We start from the raw sequence: 20009 nt of genomic DNA, 5'->3' as shown, positions 1-20009 counted from the left end.
TAAATTACTTTTAGCAATTAATTGTCATAAGTTAAAACAGAAGCACATTTGTTACAGCAGGTTGTCATAATGACATGGTGAGCAGTTGTTTTGATATGAATTTCTTTCACTGACCCTCTATCATATCTTAATTTTTTTGGTTGACCTAACTGGAAAATTGGGAGCAATCTTCTAACTCAGGCAGCACAGGCCAAACATTGGGGGTCTTACTGAGACTACACACTGAACGATAGTGGTGTAGAAATTTCAGAAATAAATGACGATCTTGAAATAATATCTTACAGAGAATGTTGCTTACGATGTATACAGTAGTGGATGGAATAAAAAAAAAAACCTCAAAAAAACCCCAATCAAGCTTTTGTTACTGTTAAAAATTGTGCCTGATGCCATTTTAATCCGTTATTAGCTAACACCATTTGTTTGATGTGCTTTAAAATCAGGATTAAGAGTACTCAACATCTGCAACTTATATTCAAATAATTACTTACTTTGGAGGTTTGGACCTTACTACACTTTAATTGAAATGATCCAAGCCTTTAGGTTCTTTTTGTTAAACTTCTCTGTATCATGATGCTTACATGTTGTCAGTTTTTAGATTAGTCTTCTGGTATTTATTGCCAATATTTACGTGATTTTGCCATAAAACATTACATCACAAGAACCTTGTATTTATTTATCAAACATTAAATCCCAGGTCAGTTGTCTTTCAGGCTTTAACATATTATTCCATTATCAGAGACTTTGAAAAAAGCCAGTTCACTCCCATTGACGGTGATGCAAACAGAGAAAAATTTATCAGAAAAAGATACAAGCACTACTGATTGTGCATCTCCTTCTGCTTAATATCTTTGGTCATTCTTCTGGGAGGTTTCTTACCTCTCAGTGTTTGGGAGGAAAAAGGTGACTGGCAAAAGATGTAGTTTTTATCCACATTTCTACACTTCAGTTTGCTATACATTTAAATCTTTTGTGTGGATATTAATGTTATGTAACAGGAAATATTTCAAGCCTTAACTAACATACACAAACAAGGTCGTTTCCCCCAGAGAAGGCAGTAGGGCACAGTGTTTCTCTGGAAGAGCCCCAAAGGGTTCCCCTCGTTCAAACACAAAATTCAGATCTTTGGTGTGTTTAAACAGATACGTAAAAGTATGTGAAGCCTAGAGATCAAAGCGAAATCTTGAAAAGTGTTCTCTCAATTAATACTTCTCGTGACATAATCTATAAAGGAACACCATGTCCTTTAAAGCTAGGGCAAAACCCACAGTGTAATAGTTAGGATAGAAATGTTAATCTAGACCTTCAGTGAAAGGCTGCAAGAAAATAACATAATTCCCAGATTGCCATGTAATGTCTGAATGTTTGGTCAGAAGGGATGAGGCACAGAAAAATGGGAAAAGAGATGGCAGATTAACGCCGCCCTGCAGGACAGAGGGCGCAGGGTGTGCAGAAGGGAGGATCAGATTGGCTGCAGGCGCAATCTGTAACAAAGACACTGAGAAAGCTGCAACCCAGGGAACGCCCTGGGTAGGTTGTTTCTGGCTCTGGATGTCTTGTAGGAGCTAATTAACCAGATCTGCTGCTTAACTGAGATTTTGGAAGAGCTCTGGGAGCTCCTGTGGTTAACAATAGTTGAACAACATTTAGCAATCAATATTTAATGTATTTTGCTATTTTTGCAGTTTATCTCTGTTAGTAAAAATGTTTTTTATACTAACATATTTTAAATCTTACATCTTGTTTGTGTATAAAGCTGACAATAAGCAGTAAGAATCAACAGTTGCCAGGTACCAGACGTCTTGGAAATTGACCAAACTGTGATCGCATTTACAATGCCCAATATCCCAGCAAGATGCCAGAATACCCCAAATCGTCTCTCCGCTAAGCAGCATGGAAAAGTTTTGGAGCTGGTAACACGTGTCTGAGCAGACTTCTTCTTATGATCAGTGTTCATTTAAAACTCTCTGGACAGGACTATCTTAACAAATTAGTAATACTGTATGCGCATGGGTGTAAGACTGGAGATGAATAGAAACTGGAGGCCTGTCATAGGGTTTCAAGGCAACTTGCAATTAATGCATTGGCTTGCAGCTGAGATACAGATTCAGGTTTCACTTTGAAATGTAGTGTAGACAAAATCTTATGAGTTCTAAAAAGTGGTTGTGCACAGGCTTAATTAAAATGCTGTTCACTAATACTTTAATAACATTGCAGGCTTTTAAATTCTGCCATGCCTATCCTTTTCAGAACACACACTTGGCAAATAATCAATTTGAATGTCACAGAGAATTTTTCCTGTTCCCCAAACTTAAAAACTGCTTTGTAGTTTAAAACGAAAGTTTGCAGACTCAGTTTAATAATGTAGACAAAACTCTTTTTGCTGAAGAAATAACAAAAGAGAAGGAGCAGGAAGGACATAGACAGTACATTTATCCTTCCCATTATTCAAAGTTGGGCATGCTAGCAACATCTGGAAAACATCTGTGAAAAAACTGATACTTCTGTACTGCTCTAAGATCTTTTGGCAGAATTTAAGGATATGGCTTGTAGAATTTCTTGATCCATGAAGTAATCTTGTTCTCCTCAACACACCTGTGTTAAAAATGCAAAATAACATCACTGTTGCTCCCAGGGTACGTTTACATAGCAGTACTTATGAAAGATTACATGGCATCAACCACGCTAATAGCTCAGAAGGCTTCATGGTTTCAGCCACCTAAACCTGCTCTTTATAAATGGATGACCAAGTGCAATGCCAGTACTGCCACATGTTCTGAGGTAAATTGACCTCTCTTCAACAACAACCACAGAGTCGATGCACAGCTTAAATACTGCCTCGAGGGTTGGAGTGGAACTTGGTCATGTAGAACCATTGAATCATGTTAGCTAGAAAGGACGCCTGTAGGTCCTGCAGTCCAGTGCCTTGCTCAAAGCAGTGTCATTCAGGACTGTTCACAAGCACTGGGCCTGACAGTTTCAATCAAGGGAAAAAAAAGTGAGCTGTGTTGTGCCAGTGTCATAGAAGCTCTTCAGAATTTGAACTATGTGTATTTGGGACAGTGCCTTTGAATGCACTCGACGGAGAGGACTATTGCAGATGATGTGAGCTTGTTTACGATATTTTCATATTACAATTTCATCACTCTGAATTTTGGATACTCTCATAACTCCCATCAGAATTGAGGCACCGGTCATCTTTTGCAACTGCAGTTCTTGTTTGCTGATTCTAGCAGACCTGAATTTTGCCTTGTCACTTTATCTTTCAGTAGAAATAGATGCTACTTCAGAATGCCATTAGAATGCCATGCTGTGGTTATTCACCAGAATTCTAACGGAGAAATAACATTATGTGTACTGCCACACCTGTTTGATAATGGTGTCTAGGGAATATCAGCATAAAACTTTACTTAAGTCTCAGCCAAACTCTGCCAGTTAGCTGCAGCTGGTACTTCAGAACAGAGAGAGAGAAGAAACAGTAAAAGAACATAATGAACAGACATTCAGCAGTAACAGAAAGATATTTAGGACAAGCAGGCACTGTGATCAAATTCTGTTATTTTAAGATCTGTGAGAGCAATAATTCATTTGTTCACACAAAGAAAGTAGGCCTTTAAACAGCAAGAGCATCTGAAAACTTGACATATCTCAAAAAGGAAGATTTCATACATGGCCAATAACTTCAATGTTAAAGGATATGAAATTAAGTAACAGCCATTAAACATAAGCTTACCATTTTTTTTTGGCAGCCAATGCAAAGGACACATGATGAAAAACACGATTCTGTCATTGAATGTGTTTGCTCATTTTTCAAAGAACAGAAAAGACCCTCCAGGAAAGAAAGTGCAGACCCAAAGGTCAGGAGACATGTAATTCAGGGTGGAATGCATAAGGGCGCTGACTTATCATGGAGTAAGGCCACAAACTTAATTCAGAACCTAGAAATCTTTCAAAACAACATACATGGTCTAAATTTCTTTGCTACTTAATTCACTAACTTCAAATTCCTCAGCAAAACAGATCCCTGAAGATTTGTGTTCATAATGTGCATGTTCTATGAGGTTAGGAATAGAGGAGCTGCAACACAATTTAGTGTTGAGGTCAATTGCCCACTACTGTAGGACATGCTCTGAACTTGCAAGATCCAGGAAATCAGATTATTCAGTTACACAGCAGGTGGAAAAAATATAGACGATAGGAATGAGAAACCATCCTGGAATGAAACACTAGTTTGCAAAGAACAAACATGTTGCAGATTCTTAGGAAGTACTGAGCATATTGTCTGAATTAACTACTTTCTGAATTTCTTGTTGTACTGTATGACTGGATGCAGTGATTAAATCTTCACTTTTCATAAAAGGAAACCTTCAAGACTTATATATTCTGTGCTTACAAACTATCACTGAGCCCATTTCCTTCAGAGTTGGAAGGATGCTGAACATGCAAATACTTGCCCAGGTTAGGTAAACCTTTATTTAGCATCTCTGTGTGCACATGCTTGTGTGCGCTTGTTAGGGGAAATGCTTCATTCTGCATTGGTGCTATAGTGAATGATTAAAATTTAAGTGATACTAGACAAAGTGTATGGGGTAAAAGAAGTCCTTCAGGAGACAGCAGCTCTTCCATTCATTCTCTAATTCAATTAGAACAGAGGGCAGAACTTTTATTATTATTTTTTTTAAGAGATGCAGAAACTTCTCAATGGCAGATTGTTTCAGCATGCTGTGATAGTGAGCTGGAGTCCAGTCTATCTCAGTGGGCAAGCCCCATGTCAGAATGATGAGTACTCATACAGTTTACTTTTAATATAGGAGGCATGCTTATGTTTGTCGAAAGTACTACTGAAGGGATGCCCTCTTTTTCTGAACAACATACTCAATATAGGATGGATATTCTTCTCACTCTACACTTGTGCTAGAAGTACCAAACCAGAAGCTCACAAATTGTTTTAGTGGTACCCTATAGCCCAGAAGAACTAAAAGCTCATAAATTGATATAATTCTTAGTAAAAATGCAAATTAAATTTTAAGTTATTCAGTAGTTTGGTTCCTAGCAGTGCCATCTATTGGGAAGACTAACTAAAGTTCAAATATTATTTGATTATAAGGAAAATGTAACTCATTGTATACTGACAAATTTAGTCTTGCAGGTACGAATCAAAAACAAAGAGAAAAAGGATGAGAAACAACTGATAAATTACAAAGTGTAGAACAGTGTGGCTGAACAGCATTCAGACAATTCAGAAAGAAAGCCTGCTACTGACACCACCAAGCACAAAAGACAAAAAGCATTTTTGATCAGTTTAGCATCCCCTTCTAGTCAGGAAGAAAAAGATAAAACAAAGATCCAGCTGAAAGAGGAATGAAAGATTCTTCAAAATTTAGATAAGGTCAGGGTTGTGCATGCCATAAAACATGCTACCTTAGCAAATTCATCTGCCTGGACACTGTGAAAACAATGTTAGCAACTCTGAAGTTAGTATAAAAGTAGTTCTCATGGAAGAGCAATAAACTGTGGAGTTCACTACCGCCCAGAAAGAACTGAGGTCGTGACTCTGTTCTCTCAGAGCTCAAAACAAGGTTATTTCTTTTCCTCTACGGTGATGACAACAAACTGATTAAAAAGATCAACTTTGTTCTCAAGAGGCAAATAATTTGAAATAACATCACACAAGAGGTAGATTTGCAAAAAGGAAGGACATTGGATAATAAAATCTTTTGCTAATAATGATTTTGAAATATAATGAGTGACGAGGTGATAATAATTCTGAACTGCCAGCAACCTATGAATTGCAGGTCAGGAACTGATACCTTTTCTAGGCAGCTTTTTCTACATGCTTCATACCAGTGCTTCCTCCCCTACTTCCAGCCCCTTTGGCAGTGGTCACTGCTGAGGCAGCCAAGCAGACTTCAGAGGAACTACCAGAATAATCTAAGTTACAAAACCTGGATTTTTTTTTCCTATATTTTTTTCCTGAATTTTCACTTTGTTTTCTGTGGCAAATGAGGTGGAAATAACATCCTTGAACATACTGTATCCTGTGCCCCAGTCTCCTGTTCGTTGACATTTGTTTCCTAGGACTCCACTGTTTTCCTGATTTCTGTGTATCATGGTACACCCTATCCAAAACCTGTAAACATTTTGAGATGGCTTCAAAAAGGGGATCCTGCCTTTTTTTCAACAGCACCACTCCTCTTAAGACAACTATATATGTTTATCTCAGAGAAATTAATTTCTGTGATCTCTCTGTATTTGAAGACTTTTATGGCTTGCTGCACATTATGGAAAAAAGCACATGAAGAATCTCAAAATTTTGCATACCAAAAGGTGTGCTACCATTTGACCTCCCAAACATAGAAATCTAGTACCAAAATGTGCAATACATACAGTAAGTTAGAGGATATTATCCTTGTTTTGGATATCAGTTAAAAAAAAATTAAATCTTTGATTGTTGGATAAAGGATAAAGGATACTCACAGAGAATAATCTGCACTGGCAGGAGGATTTGACTAGAAGACCTGTGAGGTCTTTTCAGTCCTTAACTGCAATCACTCTACAATCAAAGGCAGGCACTATCTGAGTTTAAGAAGTTTGAATATTTCATTCACCTTTGCCTTCAACAAGTTGCTCTGGTTTCTGCTGATCTAGTCTTCTCTGTGATTAGCTTGCTAACTGTCTAGGTTTACTAAGCCTGAATCCTGACTGAAAGGAAGGACGACTTGGTTGACCTGTGCACAACGATCTTTTTTAAAACAACAGGAGCACGGCACAGCTGGAGAGATGCAAGGAGAGATGCAAGCTGATTCTTTTTTTTGAAAACTCATGTGGCTTGCCTCACATTCTAGGAGCCCAGTCTAACAATACGCATTTTGTCGGCAGCATGTAATGAATGTTTGAAAGACAAGAAAGCAAGATAGCCCCGATTTATTCCTTTTCTTTGATTAAACCATACTTCTGAGATGCAGAACAAAGAGAGGGTATAGCAGAATGAAGAGCCAGTGGGGCTCTTGAAGAGATGCAAAATCTTCCCTCACTGATTATCTGCTTTTCTAATTTCTTTCTTGCTTCAGGAAAAAAGGCAAGTATAACCTTCTAGGACTGGTAGATGCAAAACATACTGTAAGAAGTCCTCACAGTCTCAGGATTTTTAGAAATACTGAATATAACTGCACAAACTAAACAGCCTTTGTAGAAACTACTAAAGTTTAAACTGCATATACTTTAGTGAGATGTCAGTTCACTGCAATATCTACAGAATGAAATGTTTTATGAACATTTCTTTCCTGTTTTACAGTAATTATTATTGGAGTTCCAAGCTATCGGACCCTTTAGGGATCTAAGTCTTAGAGGTCTAAGTGTTGGTGCTCAGTGAAATCTGGCGGGTTAAGGTTTTCATTTGGCCTCAGGCTGGGCTGGGCAGGCCTGCAGTAAGGACCTGCAGCACAGCTGCCAGACCTCCACAGGTGTAGCAGAGACCCCTGGGCATCTAAAATGTCACAAGATATTTATGTCCCAGCACCTAACTGCAATCTTTTTGCTTTTAAGTAGTATGTGTTGCAAAGAACAGTAAAACTGCAGTAATTTTTAAGCAGCTCTCATAAGCCTTCCATTGCCAAGATGATGATTCTGTAAATTTCCCAAACACTGAAGGGAATAATAGGTTTTAAAAGGCAAATATGAGCAAACTAAAAAACTAAAACCATGCGGTGCTTCAGCTATAGGTAAAGCAACTCTGAAAGTTATAAGAAGGGAAAAAAAAAAAAAAGCTTTGCACTGTAAAGAGTGGGCAAGACTCTGGAGGTGGGAGGCCTGATTCCCAGCCAGAGACTTTTCCTGTGCTTGAGCATGTCCCCTGGCCCTTGGGAGCTGTCTGCCTAGTGCTTGTCATCTTGTCTCCCCTGGTGGAATAAAGGGCTTATTAGCTCGGGTTCAGCAGCACACTAATGGAGTCACATAGGGTTTGGATGAGACCCTTGCCAGGCGGCAGGGCAGGCAGAGGTGACGGCCATGGGCCAGGCCACACAGCTGCCTGCAGGCCGAATTCAGAACAGGGCTTGATCTCCACACAAAATCTGCTGCTCTGAAAGCTGGTGTGAACCATTGGGCTGTTGGCCTTCTGCCATGTGTGTTGGTCTAACCAAGGAACATGCAGCGATGGCACACAGCCTGCTCATGTCCGCCAGCTTGTGTTGCCCGCCAGCATCACTGCGCATCAGCCCTGTGTTAATAAACCCACTTTGCATCACTTGCTCCTGAATGTTGGCATGGGTTATCCTGATAGATACATTTTTAGCAAAACAAATTAATTAGTTGCACACGATCATGTTCTATTTAACTTGTCACAGGAAAAGGGAAAAAAATTATTTACAAAAAGTTACATCCAAAATTAACTTGATTTCATTCATATGCTTCTAGTACAAACAGCACTGTTATAGACTGTGCTATAGCAAAAATAAAATTTGCCACAAGAATTGTCTTTATTAAAAGAGTTAATCTTTGTGGGGGAATATTCCTAGCGGACAGGCCAAGGAAGGGCTTATCCTCTTGCCCAGAAAATCTGACCCCATCAGCTGGTCTGATAAAAGATATTAATTCTTCTTCCTTTTCTGCCTCTTTGATATCCTCTGACTATTGTGGCAACAACATTATTGCAAATTACTATTATTATAAAATTATGTGATTTATACTTTTTTCTTTACTAACATTTCAGAATTCATTCAGTATACTTGTTTAAGTGGTGAATACTACTTAGAAGGGGATAAATACTGATTTACATTTCTAAGTGTCTTTTAACATAGAGAAGACACTGTCAGTGTGAAAATCTGTGGGGAGTGGGAGATGGCTTGGAGGATGGAGAGAATAATCATGTCACATTTAAGCCTGTATGATCTGTTTCCATAGAAAAAGGTTAGAGATCAACAAATACTCAGTTTAGTTCAGTAATAAATGAAGGCTGAGTAGGGCATTAAGTTTCTGGGGGAAGCATTTGCCAATATGTACAGCAGCAGCCTCTGGTGGTCTAAGAAAAAATGGTAGTATCTATAAGTAAGGATAGAAATTTGTTTTTTAAAAGGAAGTATGCATATATTTAGCTATTTGACTCAATTTTGCATTCAACACATTAAAAAACAGATGCTTTAAAAACGATTTGCTGGCAATATGCTAGTGAAAATCTGAATAGTAAGACCAGTAAAATTCATATTGCATTCATTAATGTTACATAAAAGTAAAATGCTTTTATTTAATATTTCTATGAAGCATTATAGTCAATACTTGTTATCAAGAAATTTTCTCCTTGGTTTGCCTTGCTAAAAAAGAAACCAATTTTGTAAGATTGTTACTGAACTGATGATATTTTCTGTCTTCACTCATGAATTCACTTGTTTTCAAGAACAAAAAATTCTGTCTTATTACAAAACATACTAAGCAGGTTTTTCTGCCATAATGTTTGACATGATGTTTATTGCCCAGACCAAATCAGCCCCTTTAACAAGCTAAAACGTATGCCAGAAAGTACATTATTTCCTAGTTAAAGAAACTAACAGCATGAAACAATAAGTACTTTGATCTTTCAGGCACTGCGTTAATGCACTACACAGTCTAATAGTCATTTTTATTTATATTCTTTTTTTGTGTGCGTAAAAATAGAATGCAATTTGAGATTTTGTATTTTAAGACTCTGCTTTTACATATTCCTGAATATCCCAGCTAATTTGCATTTTCCTACAAAAATAAAGAAAATACTTAAAGAAATTTGTGGGAGTGGGAGAATTTCATTTTCGCACATCTTGGAAGATCTAACTGCACACATTGGACCAACAGCCAGATGCCTTTAATTTCATCATCCGGCATTTCATCAGAACACAACACTGTCTTACTGACCCTACGATAACATAACAGGATATTTATTCCCATTTCTTCTTAACAGTCAGAAACAACATCTCCAGCATATCTGGCACACACAAATCATCCTTCAATGTTAGACGCAGTGGATGCCTTCACTTTATCTTGAGGTATGTATCTACCACAGCTGTTGAGAGGAAATTTTGGATCTTTGTACCCATTTGCCTTACTTTGCAAAGGTGATCTAAGGTGATTTTTCAAAATTATTCAATGATATCACTACCAAAACATATACCATCCTTAAATACTTCTGTAAAGTATGATTTTTCTTCCTCTTATTCAAGATGTTAGTGAGTCAGAAGCATTCCTTACCACAGGGCAAGTAAAATTCATTTTTTTGCATTTGAATTGCTCTCTCAGGTTGTCTAAGACTAGCTCCAAAGATCATCATCCCACAGCTAAAGTAATGCAGGCGGTGATCCCAAGGTGTGAGAAAAGGGTGCTTTCAGTAGCATACACAGTTCAACAGACCCAAGCATGAGAGGCAGGAAATGCACTGTACGTATGGCATTGCACCGTTTTGTTTGCATCATGCTATGCCTGGGGAGATTATCAACAGAGCAGAGCATGCTGTATTCACAGCTCCTGTTGCAACCACCTGTCTTAAGTTTTTACAGGCTTAGCGGTTCTACCCAGAAGAATAAATGGTATTCCATCAGTGATCCAGTTTTTTTTCAGAAATTAGCAGGCAAGTGAATTGCAGTAATGTATCCCGCCACACACCAAAGCAGGACATTTTTCATTCTGTTTCAGAAAAACTCTCTGCATCAGAGTCTATTTAAGAAACATATATATATATTACATATATATATATAAAGGGATTCTTTCAGAATAAAAAACACCAATTGCATCAGAAAGCTCAATTTCAGTTACTTCACTCTGGAAAGAAGACTACCACATACACTTTCACTAAAACTTTTTCCCTTGGTTTGAAGAAAATTGAATAAAAGAGAATGTGAACAGTCGTATTTGAGGCACAGACCCACGTAAAAAAGAAAATGGTATGGAGTCATGCATTTTATGTTTTGGGGGTCAAACCTCCTGAAGCCAGATTTCATGCCTCATCAAACAAAAGAGCCACGAGAAGGTGGAACTGCTAAAAAGGTATCAAAAAAGGTTTACTTTCAATAAGAGGATACTGAACCAGCATGCTGACTAAACACATTTCAGGACAACACAACAATGTTCACCGGCTTCTGATGCAATTTGACAGAAGCCTCTTAAGAAACAGAGTCTGACCACTAGGAAGAATGGCATATCTCATAAAAGAAGCACATAGATAGAAAAAAATAAAAAAATCCCACAGTAGTGCTCTGTTAGTGACTTTGAATGTGTATATGGATCCTTTTGTTTCCAGTTCTCAGTCGTAAGATATTTCTTAGAAGACACAGTAATATTTATGGTATTAGTGATTCTTAATGCCCAGGTTACAAAATCTCTTATACAGTTAGTACTGCTGTATTTCTCCTAGAAACACTTCAATGTTACACCACAGTTAAAAGGAACACGTTAAAATTTAAGAAGATTCTAACATCTCTTGTGCTGGATTTTTCTATATTTCACAACAGAAGGACATGCACATTTTTACTGATTTAAGCACAGTGTGGCTTTTCTGACATGTTTTACTGTTGAATGAAAATGCTAACTTCCATAATAAAGGCTTTGGATATTGCATGACTCAGTCTCAAATGTATAATGCATAGTATGTATATGAAGCAGAATGTGTCAAAGTGCAAATAATATTGTTTGTGCCCCCTGCAGAATTAGAAATCCTCGGGTAGCACTGTTATAACGATCCCATGCTGGTAGCATTACAAAGTGCAAAGGTTCACTGAGTAAGAAAAGAGCAGGGGACAGAGTTTCCTCATTACACCATTCTCGAACTATTCTAGCTTAAATATTTATTAAGATATTAATAACTCTCCTCCTTTATCTGCCTTCAGAAGTTCAGCTGAAACACAATGGATGGCTGCTCATATGAAAACAATACATTATAGGGTAAATCTGCTACCAAGCAAGATGAACACCAGTATTTTCCACAATACATTATTAATTCAGCAGGTAATATGTTAAAAATCTATCATTCCATAACTACTGCCTCCCCAGTATATGACAATGTAATACAATAAATGCATGCATGACATGTGAAGCTAATGTGTTGCCAAAGTTGCACCAGAAAGTGTTTCATATGTACACCTCTGTTTATAAAATGAGTCTTCCTTAAATCATTCCCTTTCTTCATAGCACCAGTGCATTCCTCTGGGGTTTATTTGAAGTTCCTCTTTGAAATTAGAAAGGACTGTTTTGTAACTCTTCCAAAACTTACTTTACATTCAGTAAGTGACGAAAAATATCAATAGAATAAAGAGCTAGGAACTCTGTATGAACTCTTGAATGTCACTGCAGAAATATGTTTGTTTTTAAAAAAGCATGCTATTTATTAGCTAATATGGACAGCAAACATATCGATCCATTAGTAAACAAGGACAAACAAAAGTAAAAGAAACTTACTCTAATATACATCTGTATTGTTTCTTTTTCTTTCTGTGGATTTCGATACTTCTCATAGAAGTCACGTCGTTTCTTTGTTTCCTTCTGGATTTTATCTTTTCTTTCCCTCTTTTCTGCAGGTTCATCTGAGCTATCAGAAGACAGCTGTACTTGGGCTTTTGTCTTCTCCACTTCAATATAGTTCTCATTGGGATTCAGTACTATTACTCCATAGCCCTCCTGTTTTAGAAGAGACAAAAAAAAAAAAAAAAAAAGAAAGAAAAAAACAAGGAAAGAAATATGAAAAGAGAGATTTGATCCTTGAAAATGCTTTCTGTTTACTTTAATGCTCTTAAAAACACATATTTATTTCAGTAAGTTCACATAACGTAATTTTTTAGAAGAACATTTTAAGAATATTGTTTCTTTTCAGTCATTAAAGGGATATTGATGTGTGAATACGTCTGTGCATGCACTAATGCATATACACATCCCTCGGCATCAGAGAAGTTGGCTGATTTACCTTTAAAATAATTTAATATGTTGTTTTATTCATAAGCATGTTATATGACTTTTTCAGAAAACCGTATTAAAACTATACGCAAAATATTATTTTAAAAACTCTACATAATGATGAATAAAAAGCTATATACTCAGCCAATAAAAACCTTTAAAAGAGAAAGGATGGAGAGAATTCATATATATATATTAAGGAAAGCATGGGAAAATTATTCAGCACAGTTTAAAATAGTGAAACCTTTTGTCTAGCTGACAAGCCAACAGCAGCAGTAACAATGAATCAATACTACAACTGATTCAGTGGTATTGCTTACAAGTCAACTGTTTTACTGTGGAGAAGACTTTTAAGCACATCTTTAAATCTGCGCTAAAACTTCACTGGGATTATGTCCCATATTCAACAAACCCAGAGAAAATTTGTGACCTGCAGGATGCTTTTGAACATACCAGCTGCATTTTTGTGCCTTGGAAAATGAGCTGGTTGAAAAATACATGAATTTATGAATGAGAAATAAATCTTGAATAAATCAGCCAATCATTTTATTATGATTTTTAAATGATGGTAAATCATATAAGAATTGTAATATTTGTGAAAGATCATCGCAAATGCAGGGAGAAAAAGGGAAGCACGTGCATTTAACAGATGAGTCCTTAAAGTTACCATGGGTTCCCAATGAAAATCAAGCTGTCCTTTAAAAGTAGATTTTAATAAAGACTCACTTTTTGAAAATGTCTACGCTAATTATCTAACGGAACAGCTTTATTCCGGCTTTTCGTTCAGCGCTCAATTCTGCACTTAGGCGAGGCGAGAAGATCAAAGAAGTCCACGTACCTAGCTTCAGCAGAGTAAACCACATCTACGCTAACAAAAGATACTTTATTTGGGCTTGCTTTATTCTAATCTGTAGAGCTATTCAAAAATCTTGTAACACATTGTGATCACTGTCAGGTAGACAGATTGTCACTTAGTGATTTTCTACAGTTGGACACACTCGACTAGTTATCAAAATCACATTTGAAGGAAGTTCCTACCCCTCTTCCTTGTGTCCGCACAACTTTTCACGCCCTTCTCAAATTTCTGCCATAGCTTCTCCTCCCACCAAAACGAAGCTAAAGGACACTGTTGCACTCTGCTAAACAGGGTGAAATAGAGGCATTCAGTACACTGTCTCTGGTGTAAGGGACATCGTCAAAAAAGGTCACCATAGGCCAAAGAGAAAATTGCCTCCTTACTAGATTCGGTACCGTGAGTAAGTGGTCTCCTGTCATGTTTCTTCCCTGCCCTCTCCGCTGAGTGAATTGAACTTAGGTAAATGTAAATAAATAAATAGCCAAATAAATAAGCGGAGGGAAGGGGAGGGGCAAAGAAAAACGTGAAACAAAAGGAGGCATGGCTCAAAAGCTACCCGCGCCTTCACTGCCTGTATCGACGCACAATACCACATTATCAGCAGATAAATTTCCAGCTCACAAATTTCAAAGCCCCAAATCCAGCACAGGGGAGAACAGCACTTCAGCAGATACGTGTTACTAAATTACTGGGGATGAAAGCATGACTTCAGCTTGCTCACTGTGGAGCAGGGACTAACTTATCCCCACACTCATCACCAAGCACTTTGGTGGTTTCATCGCGCAACACAGGCTGCTCCCTTTGTTGTTCATCTTGACCTGCTCTTTCTGAGCAGAGACACTCTGCGTATCGATTCCTTTTACTTTCTATACAATGCCAAATGCAAAATTCATGTATTTGTTATAGGTCTACAAGTGTTACTGGAATTTGAAACCCTGTGTCCACTTTTAGCTGACCACAAAACAGACACATAAATCATCAAAGAAGTAGAATTTGTCTAAGTTATTGATTATGTAACTGAAAATTACATGACTCATTTGTCCAATTTTATGAGGACACAATGTCAATTTTTCACATAGACATCAACAGATGAAATACGATTCCATTTTTAAATTCCCCATGTCATAAATCAATTAGAGGATTTTTATCAATTATATTTTAAGCAGCATAACGCATCTCCCTCTACGCTTTAAAGCTTCTTTTTCCCGAGATAGCACATCTTTCCTGTCAGTACAATTAAAATAATTAGTAATAACTGAGTTTTTTGTTTTTTTTTTTTTTTCCCTTCATCTGTGGGAAAAACAATCACCTTATAATTCATAGGAATTTCTCTTGGGAAAATAATACACTTTAGACTGTTTTGCTTATGATTCTCTTTCCCTTGTCCTCTGCATCTGAAATTAAAACGTGTAAACAGTAGTACCAGAAAGATTTGGTAGTAACAAGCATTTGATAGTAGCACCACAGAGAAACTAAGTCTGGCAAAACTGCACCTGGTTCCGGATTTAATCAGCTTTAACCTAAACATTTTTTATTTCTGTTAATTTCCATTGAAAATGCATACTTAGCTTTAGATAACATCAATGTAAACATATTTTAAATTCAATTCATTTCTTAAAAATGCAGTCATATGAGAATAGCTGCACCACTAAACTTCTGTGTGATCAGAAAATAAAAAAAAAAAGTGGAACTCTTCAGTGTGGTTGAACAAAATGCAAATTAATGCAAAACACAATAAAAAATAATCCACTAATATTTAAAAACAGGCCTTCAGGAAACTTTAATAATAGGCAATATACACAATCTTTGGCATAACTATTTAGCAACCAAAAAAATCACGTTTATTAATAGCTTTAAATAGAAGTCATGGTCAGAAGTACGTACCTCACAATGGCATTAAAAATACCAGCTTCTGTTCTGATGAATGTACAGCGTTATTAAAAAATGTAGTGAACTAATTAGTGAAATTAGTGAACTAATTACTGAAAATAATTATTGTAATTCTGGGAAGTTTAAAGTTTGATATGTTTTCTGTGTATGTAATTGTGGAGTTGCTTTTTCTGTGGATCCAGTGCACGCAGAATGTTAAACCACTGTGTAAAGCGCTCTGTTTTTTATCATAGTAAAAAGTCAAATTTTGTAACAGCAGTAAGAAAATTTTCCATAAATCAAACATATCTAAGAGAATACAGATGCCACACAGAAGTCATAGTTTGTCTGCATCACCCATTAGTATATCTTTGATGAGAAGTAATAATCAGGATAGGCACTGATAAATACAAGTTCCTGTCTCTGATCTACGAGCTCAGGGGACACAATCACAGTCTCTTTCAGACTGGAATACTCTATAAACAGCTATTTCCTGCAATTTGTTTAATGTTCAGAAAAGTTAAGCTTCAGGATAAGTTGGCAGCAAAACATCAACTGTACCAACTGCTATCAACCTCCAAGAAACACTTCTGGAGGTAGTGGAAATGATGATAGAAAGGGAAGACAGCTGAAAAAAGTCAAGTGTTGGAAAGAATCAAAAATCTCAGTTACAATACCTTCACTACAAAGGCAGAACAATGTAGAAGGGCCTTTTTCACCGTAACGCAAGCCAGAATTGCAACTGTGCTTTGTCTCTTACTGGAAGCTCAAGCAAGCCGTTTGAAATTGAGAGAACATGGAAATTATTGCATCTGGCAGTAAGACTGAGGTGGAAAAGAAAAAAAAAAAAAAAAAAACAATCTCAAAGTATTTGAGGTAAACTCTCAATCTTTTGAAACCTCTTCTGCCTGGCCAAATGAATAATGAGCTGAAAGCATTCAGTTCTGCATATTAATCCACCAAGATGGGATACCATATGTGACCAGAAAGGTCAGGGCTGGAGAAGAATCTTTTGACCTACGTAACTATGTTTTTGGACTGCATGCAATGGTCTGAAAGAGACCATTTTCCTAAGCCTTATCACCCTGAATTTCCAAGTTCATACTTCTGTATGGATTGTTTGTGGCACGACCAGAGTTAATTCCCAAGGGAAATGCAACTCCAAGTGTTTGTCTCCTAAACCTGCCTGTGGTTAAAGTGGACATGGCAACGTCCATTTATCTTTCTGAAAGATGTACGTTCTGTTTATTCCCCATCTTTTTCACAAGAAGGGAACATATATGTCACTGTTGCGACATCGTAGGTGCAACAGCGGGATGAGGTCATGACAACCAATCAGAAGTCACTAGTGAAGCGTTAAAGTAAACATAGCTGTTGGAGATGCAGCTCAGCTTGAAAAATGCCCCCTCCATTATTTGAGCAATTTTCTCAAGACGTGACCTGAGACTGAAACGCCTGAAATGTCAGTTGACTCCGCTTTCTGTTTCCACCCTATGTACATTTTGGCAACTGCACCCTGCTAACACTTTGCAATATTTTTGTCCCAGCTACACCTCAGCTCTGGCGCACTGAATTCCAGCGCTGTGTCCAAGTGTGTAAAAATGCCGTGTTACTGCCAAACACGCATTGTCCCACTAAGTTCCCAACTTAAAATAGCTCATCAAGCTAGGCAGGAAAAGAAAACATGCCACAAAAAGTTTTTAGAAGACCACCTGTTGTCTATTATTTTTACATAGCACTTACTCATAAATCATAACACAGGGTAATTAATCAAGCTGTCAAAGAGAAGGTCAAAGGTTATGTGGGGGAGTCAGAAGGTCATGCATGGGCTGATAGAGGTCAGGGTCACACCGCATTCCTCATTATCAAGTTGGGATGAGAGACGGCCCAAGCAAACAAAAGTGAAAGCAGATGGAGAAGTGAGTGGATAGAAAAAAAGAAGAAAATTTCACAAACAAAAAGAAAAGTGAAAGAAGAATGTCAGTTGCCTTCAAACAAGGAGGAGAATAGAACAGAAATACATTGAGATGTTCTCAAAAGGTCTCACACAATACAAAGAAACTACAGTTTGATAATTTAAATACATTTAATATAACTTTCCATCCGATCTTTTTGCAAGTAGAAAACAACACTACGAGATGGGTGCACTAGTTTTGATTCCATTTTTCATCAGAAGTCAATACTTTCAAGTCTGAAAAGACAAAAGGACCCTATTACTGCAATGAATGCTGATGGATATATAAAAAAAGATTCTAAATGCTAAAGTTTACTCCTGCTTATGCTACAACCAGTAGAGGTTCAATAGAAAGTTTGAATATTGTATGAAGAACTACACTTCTGCGTACACAAATACTCAAAAACACAAAGCATCATAAAAGTCCCCCTGGATGACACAACCGTTATAAAATATTCTATCATTACACTGACCTGAATTAGATGCAGAATACTGTGCAAAATTAGCTGTCACCCTTTCCTCAAAATCTTTGTTAATCTCATTTTGAATGTTTGCAGCTTTATCAACACATGCATCAATGTCAGCTCCTTGGTTACTGAACCGCTGTACTTGGAAGAAGATATAATTAAAATGTTTTGGCACAGAAAAGGTGAAATTGTATCTTCCCCTGTTCCCTGAGGAGTCTGTAAAACATGTAGGATATATTGACAAACACACACCCTTGTCTAGAGTCCTGACATCCCAGGTCACCCAACTCCTATTTATTTCAAAACATTCACTTTACACTTACCCAAACTGTCACCTGCTGTGTTACTAACTTTTAATGGATATTAGAGCTATAAAAACAATAAACTCTTCATTTCCTTTCTGCTACTGCCTTCTAAATCCTCACTGCATTTAGCCTGTGTCTGTTTGCATGCGGAACTGTATTCATCTTATTTCACCATACCTAACTTTGAGTTGGAAAGCACAAAATATGCCACTGGTATGCTTCACTTCAGTATTAAATAATTTGGAGCTGGTGCAGCTATACGAAACAAATCAATATTCAAAGGTAAAAGAAAAAAAGAAAAAAAAAGAAAAAAAAGAAAAAAAAGAAAAAAAAAAAAAAGACGAGATAAACTGTTACCATATTTTGAGTTTGCTGTTGAAAAGTTTAGCAAAGGATGAATGTTCCACATATATCTATAATTAGCAACCTAAATATGTCTGTGCATAAGATCTGCAATCTTGTTTCATGGCGTTTGTTCCCAAGGCCAAAACTGCATAAACACATCCATGTACCATAAAGATTTTAATCCTTCAGTTGCACCCTCTATTCTTGGTTGGGAACTTCTGTGCCTTTGTAAGCATTAATTTCATCACAGCTTTCAGCAGAAAATTTTTTCTCATCAAAAGTGAAATGCAGTAGCATTAACTAAACTCTGTGATTTAATAGAAAATAATTATGTTCATTTTCAGGTAGCGCTTCAAACACTGCTTAATAAACCTCAGCCTCATCACCTTTCTCTAACACGAGTTTCAGGCTATCAATGGAGGCTGAATGGAAGTGATTCACCTCAGCCACACAGGCAGAGTACAGGACTGCAAATAATCCTTCCATAATAACTGTCCAGGCTGCAGTAATAGTCTCTGCTCTTCTTCACTAACTGTGCACAGCTTTGGGGTCCATACAATCCATGAAAGGATGAATTCACCAGTTTCCCCCAAGGCCTGGCATCTTTTAATGACATCTTGTAGGACCCCTTTCTGTAATTAACCCCTGTATTCTGAAGGCTTTTTCTCCTCTGTTATGAAACCACCTTACTTTCTTTTCCTACAAAAACTGTAGAAGCTTCAGTGCAGTTCAAAGTTTCACACAGGAAACTCCTGCATATTTTACTTTTCAACTAAGGTTTTGGTTAAAAGGTCATTCAGCTTTATACAGAACTTCTTGAAAGCAGTGCACCAGAAACACAAAGGTTATCAAATACTTTTGCAGCACCTACATTAGTAATACATAATTATTAATTCTCATTTACTGGTAGGCAAGCCAAGGAGAGTAATAGTTACTCTCTGAAACTTATGCTCAAATGAGAAGCAGAGATGAAGCTGACTGCAGAATTTTTTGATGTTTCTATGGTGTTTCTCAGCATCCTTTCAGCTGACAGCAAAAGTTCTCTGCTGCAAATTTGTTTTCCAGTCCACTTTGCCTCCTCCCAGAGAATGTCACAGTATGTCTTAATTATTCTCAGTTGTATTTCATAACGAATATATCCTAAAATAAGTTTTAAGCTTATATTATTATGTAGCACAAGATGAAAAAATGAACTTATTCTAAAATGTACTCTATTTCCCTCTCTTTCCTAACTGTGTAAAATGTTTTTGTAAACATTCGTGAAGTGCTCTTTTGACATTTCAGTGGGCTCGGAGGTTTGTCTAGATTTT

At 37.1% G+C, this 20009-nt stretch overlaps 1 protein-coding gene across 9 annotated transcripts in view; it reads right to left on the bottom strand.

Annotated features, from left to right (window-relative positions):
• The window catches only part of FAM172A (family with sequence similarity 172 member A), a 256784-nt gene that overhangs the window by 112584 nt on the left and 124191 nt on the right, over positions 1 to 20009 (bottom strand). For all 9 annotated transcript variants that reach the window (XM_048932063.1, XM_048932070.1, XM_048932061.1 and 6 more), the window contains one exon: positions 12412 to 12630. In XM_048932063.1, coding sequence (XP_048788020.1) covers positions 12412 to 12630 — 219 coding nt within the window. The remainder of the gene's footprint in view (positions 1 to 12411; positions 12631 to 20009) is intronic.

Source organism: Lagopus muta, chromosome Z (genome assembly GCF_023343835.1).
Source record: "Lagopus muta isolate bLagMut1 chromosome Z, bLagMut1 primary, whole genome shotgun sequence".
NCBI lineage: Eukaryota > Metazoa > Chordata > Aves > Galliformes > Phasianidae > Lagopus > Lagopus muta.
Note: the sequence above shows the minus strand (reverse complement) of the source record. Positions and strands in the feature narration are given on the sequence as shown.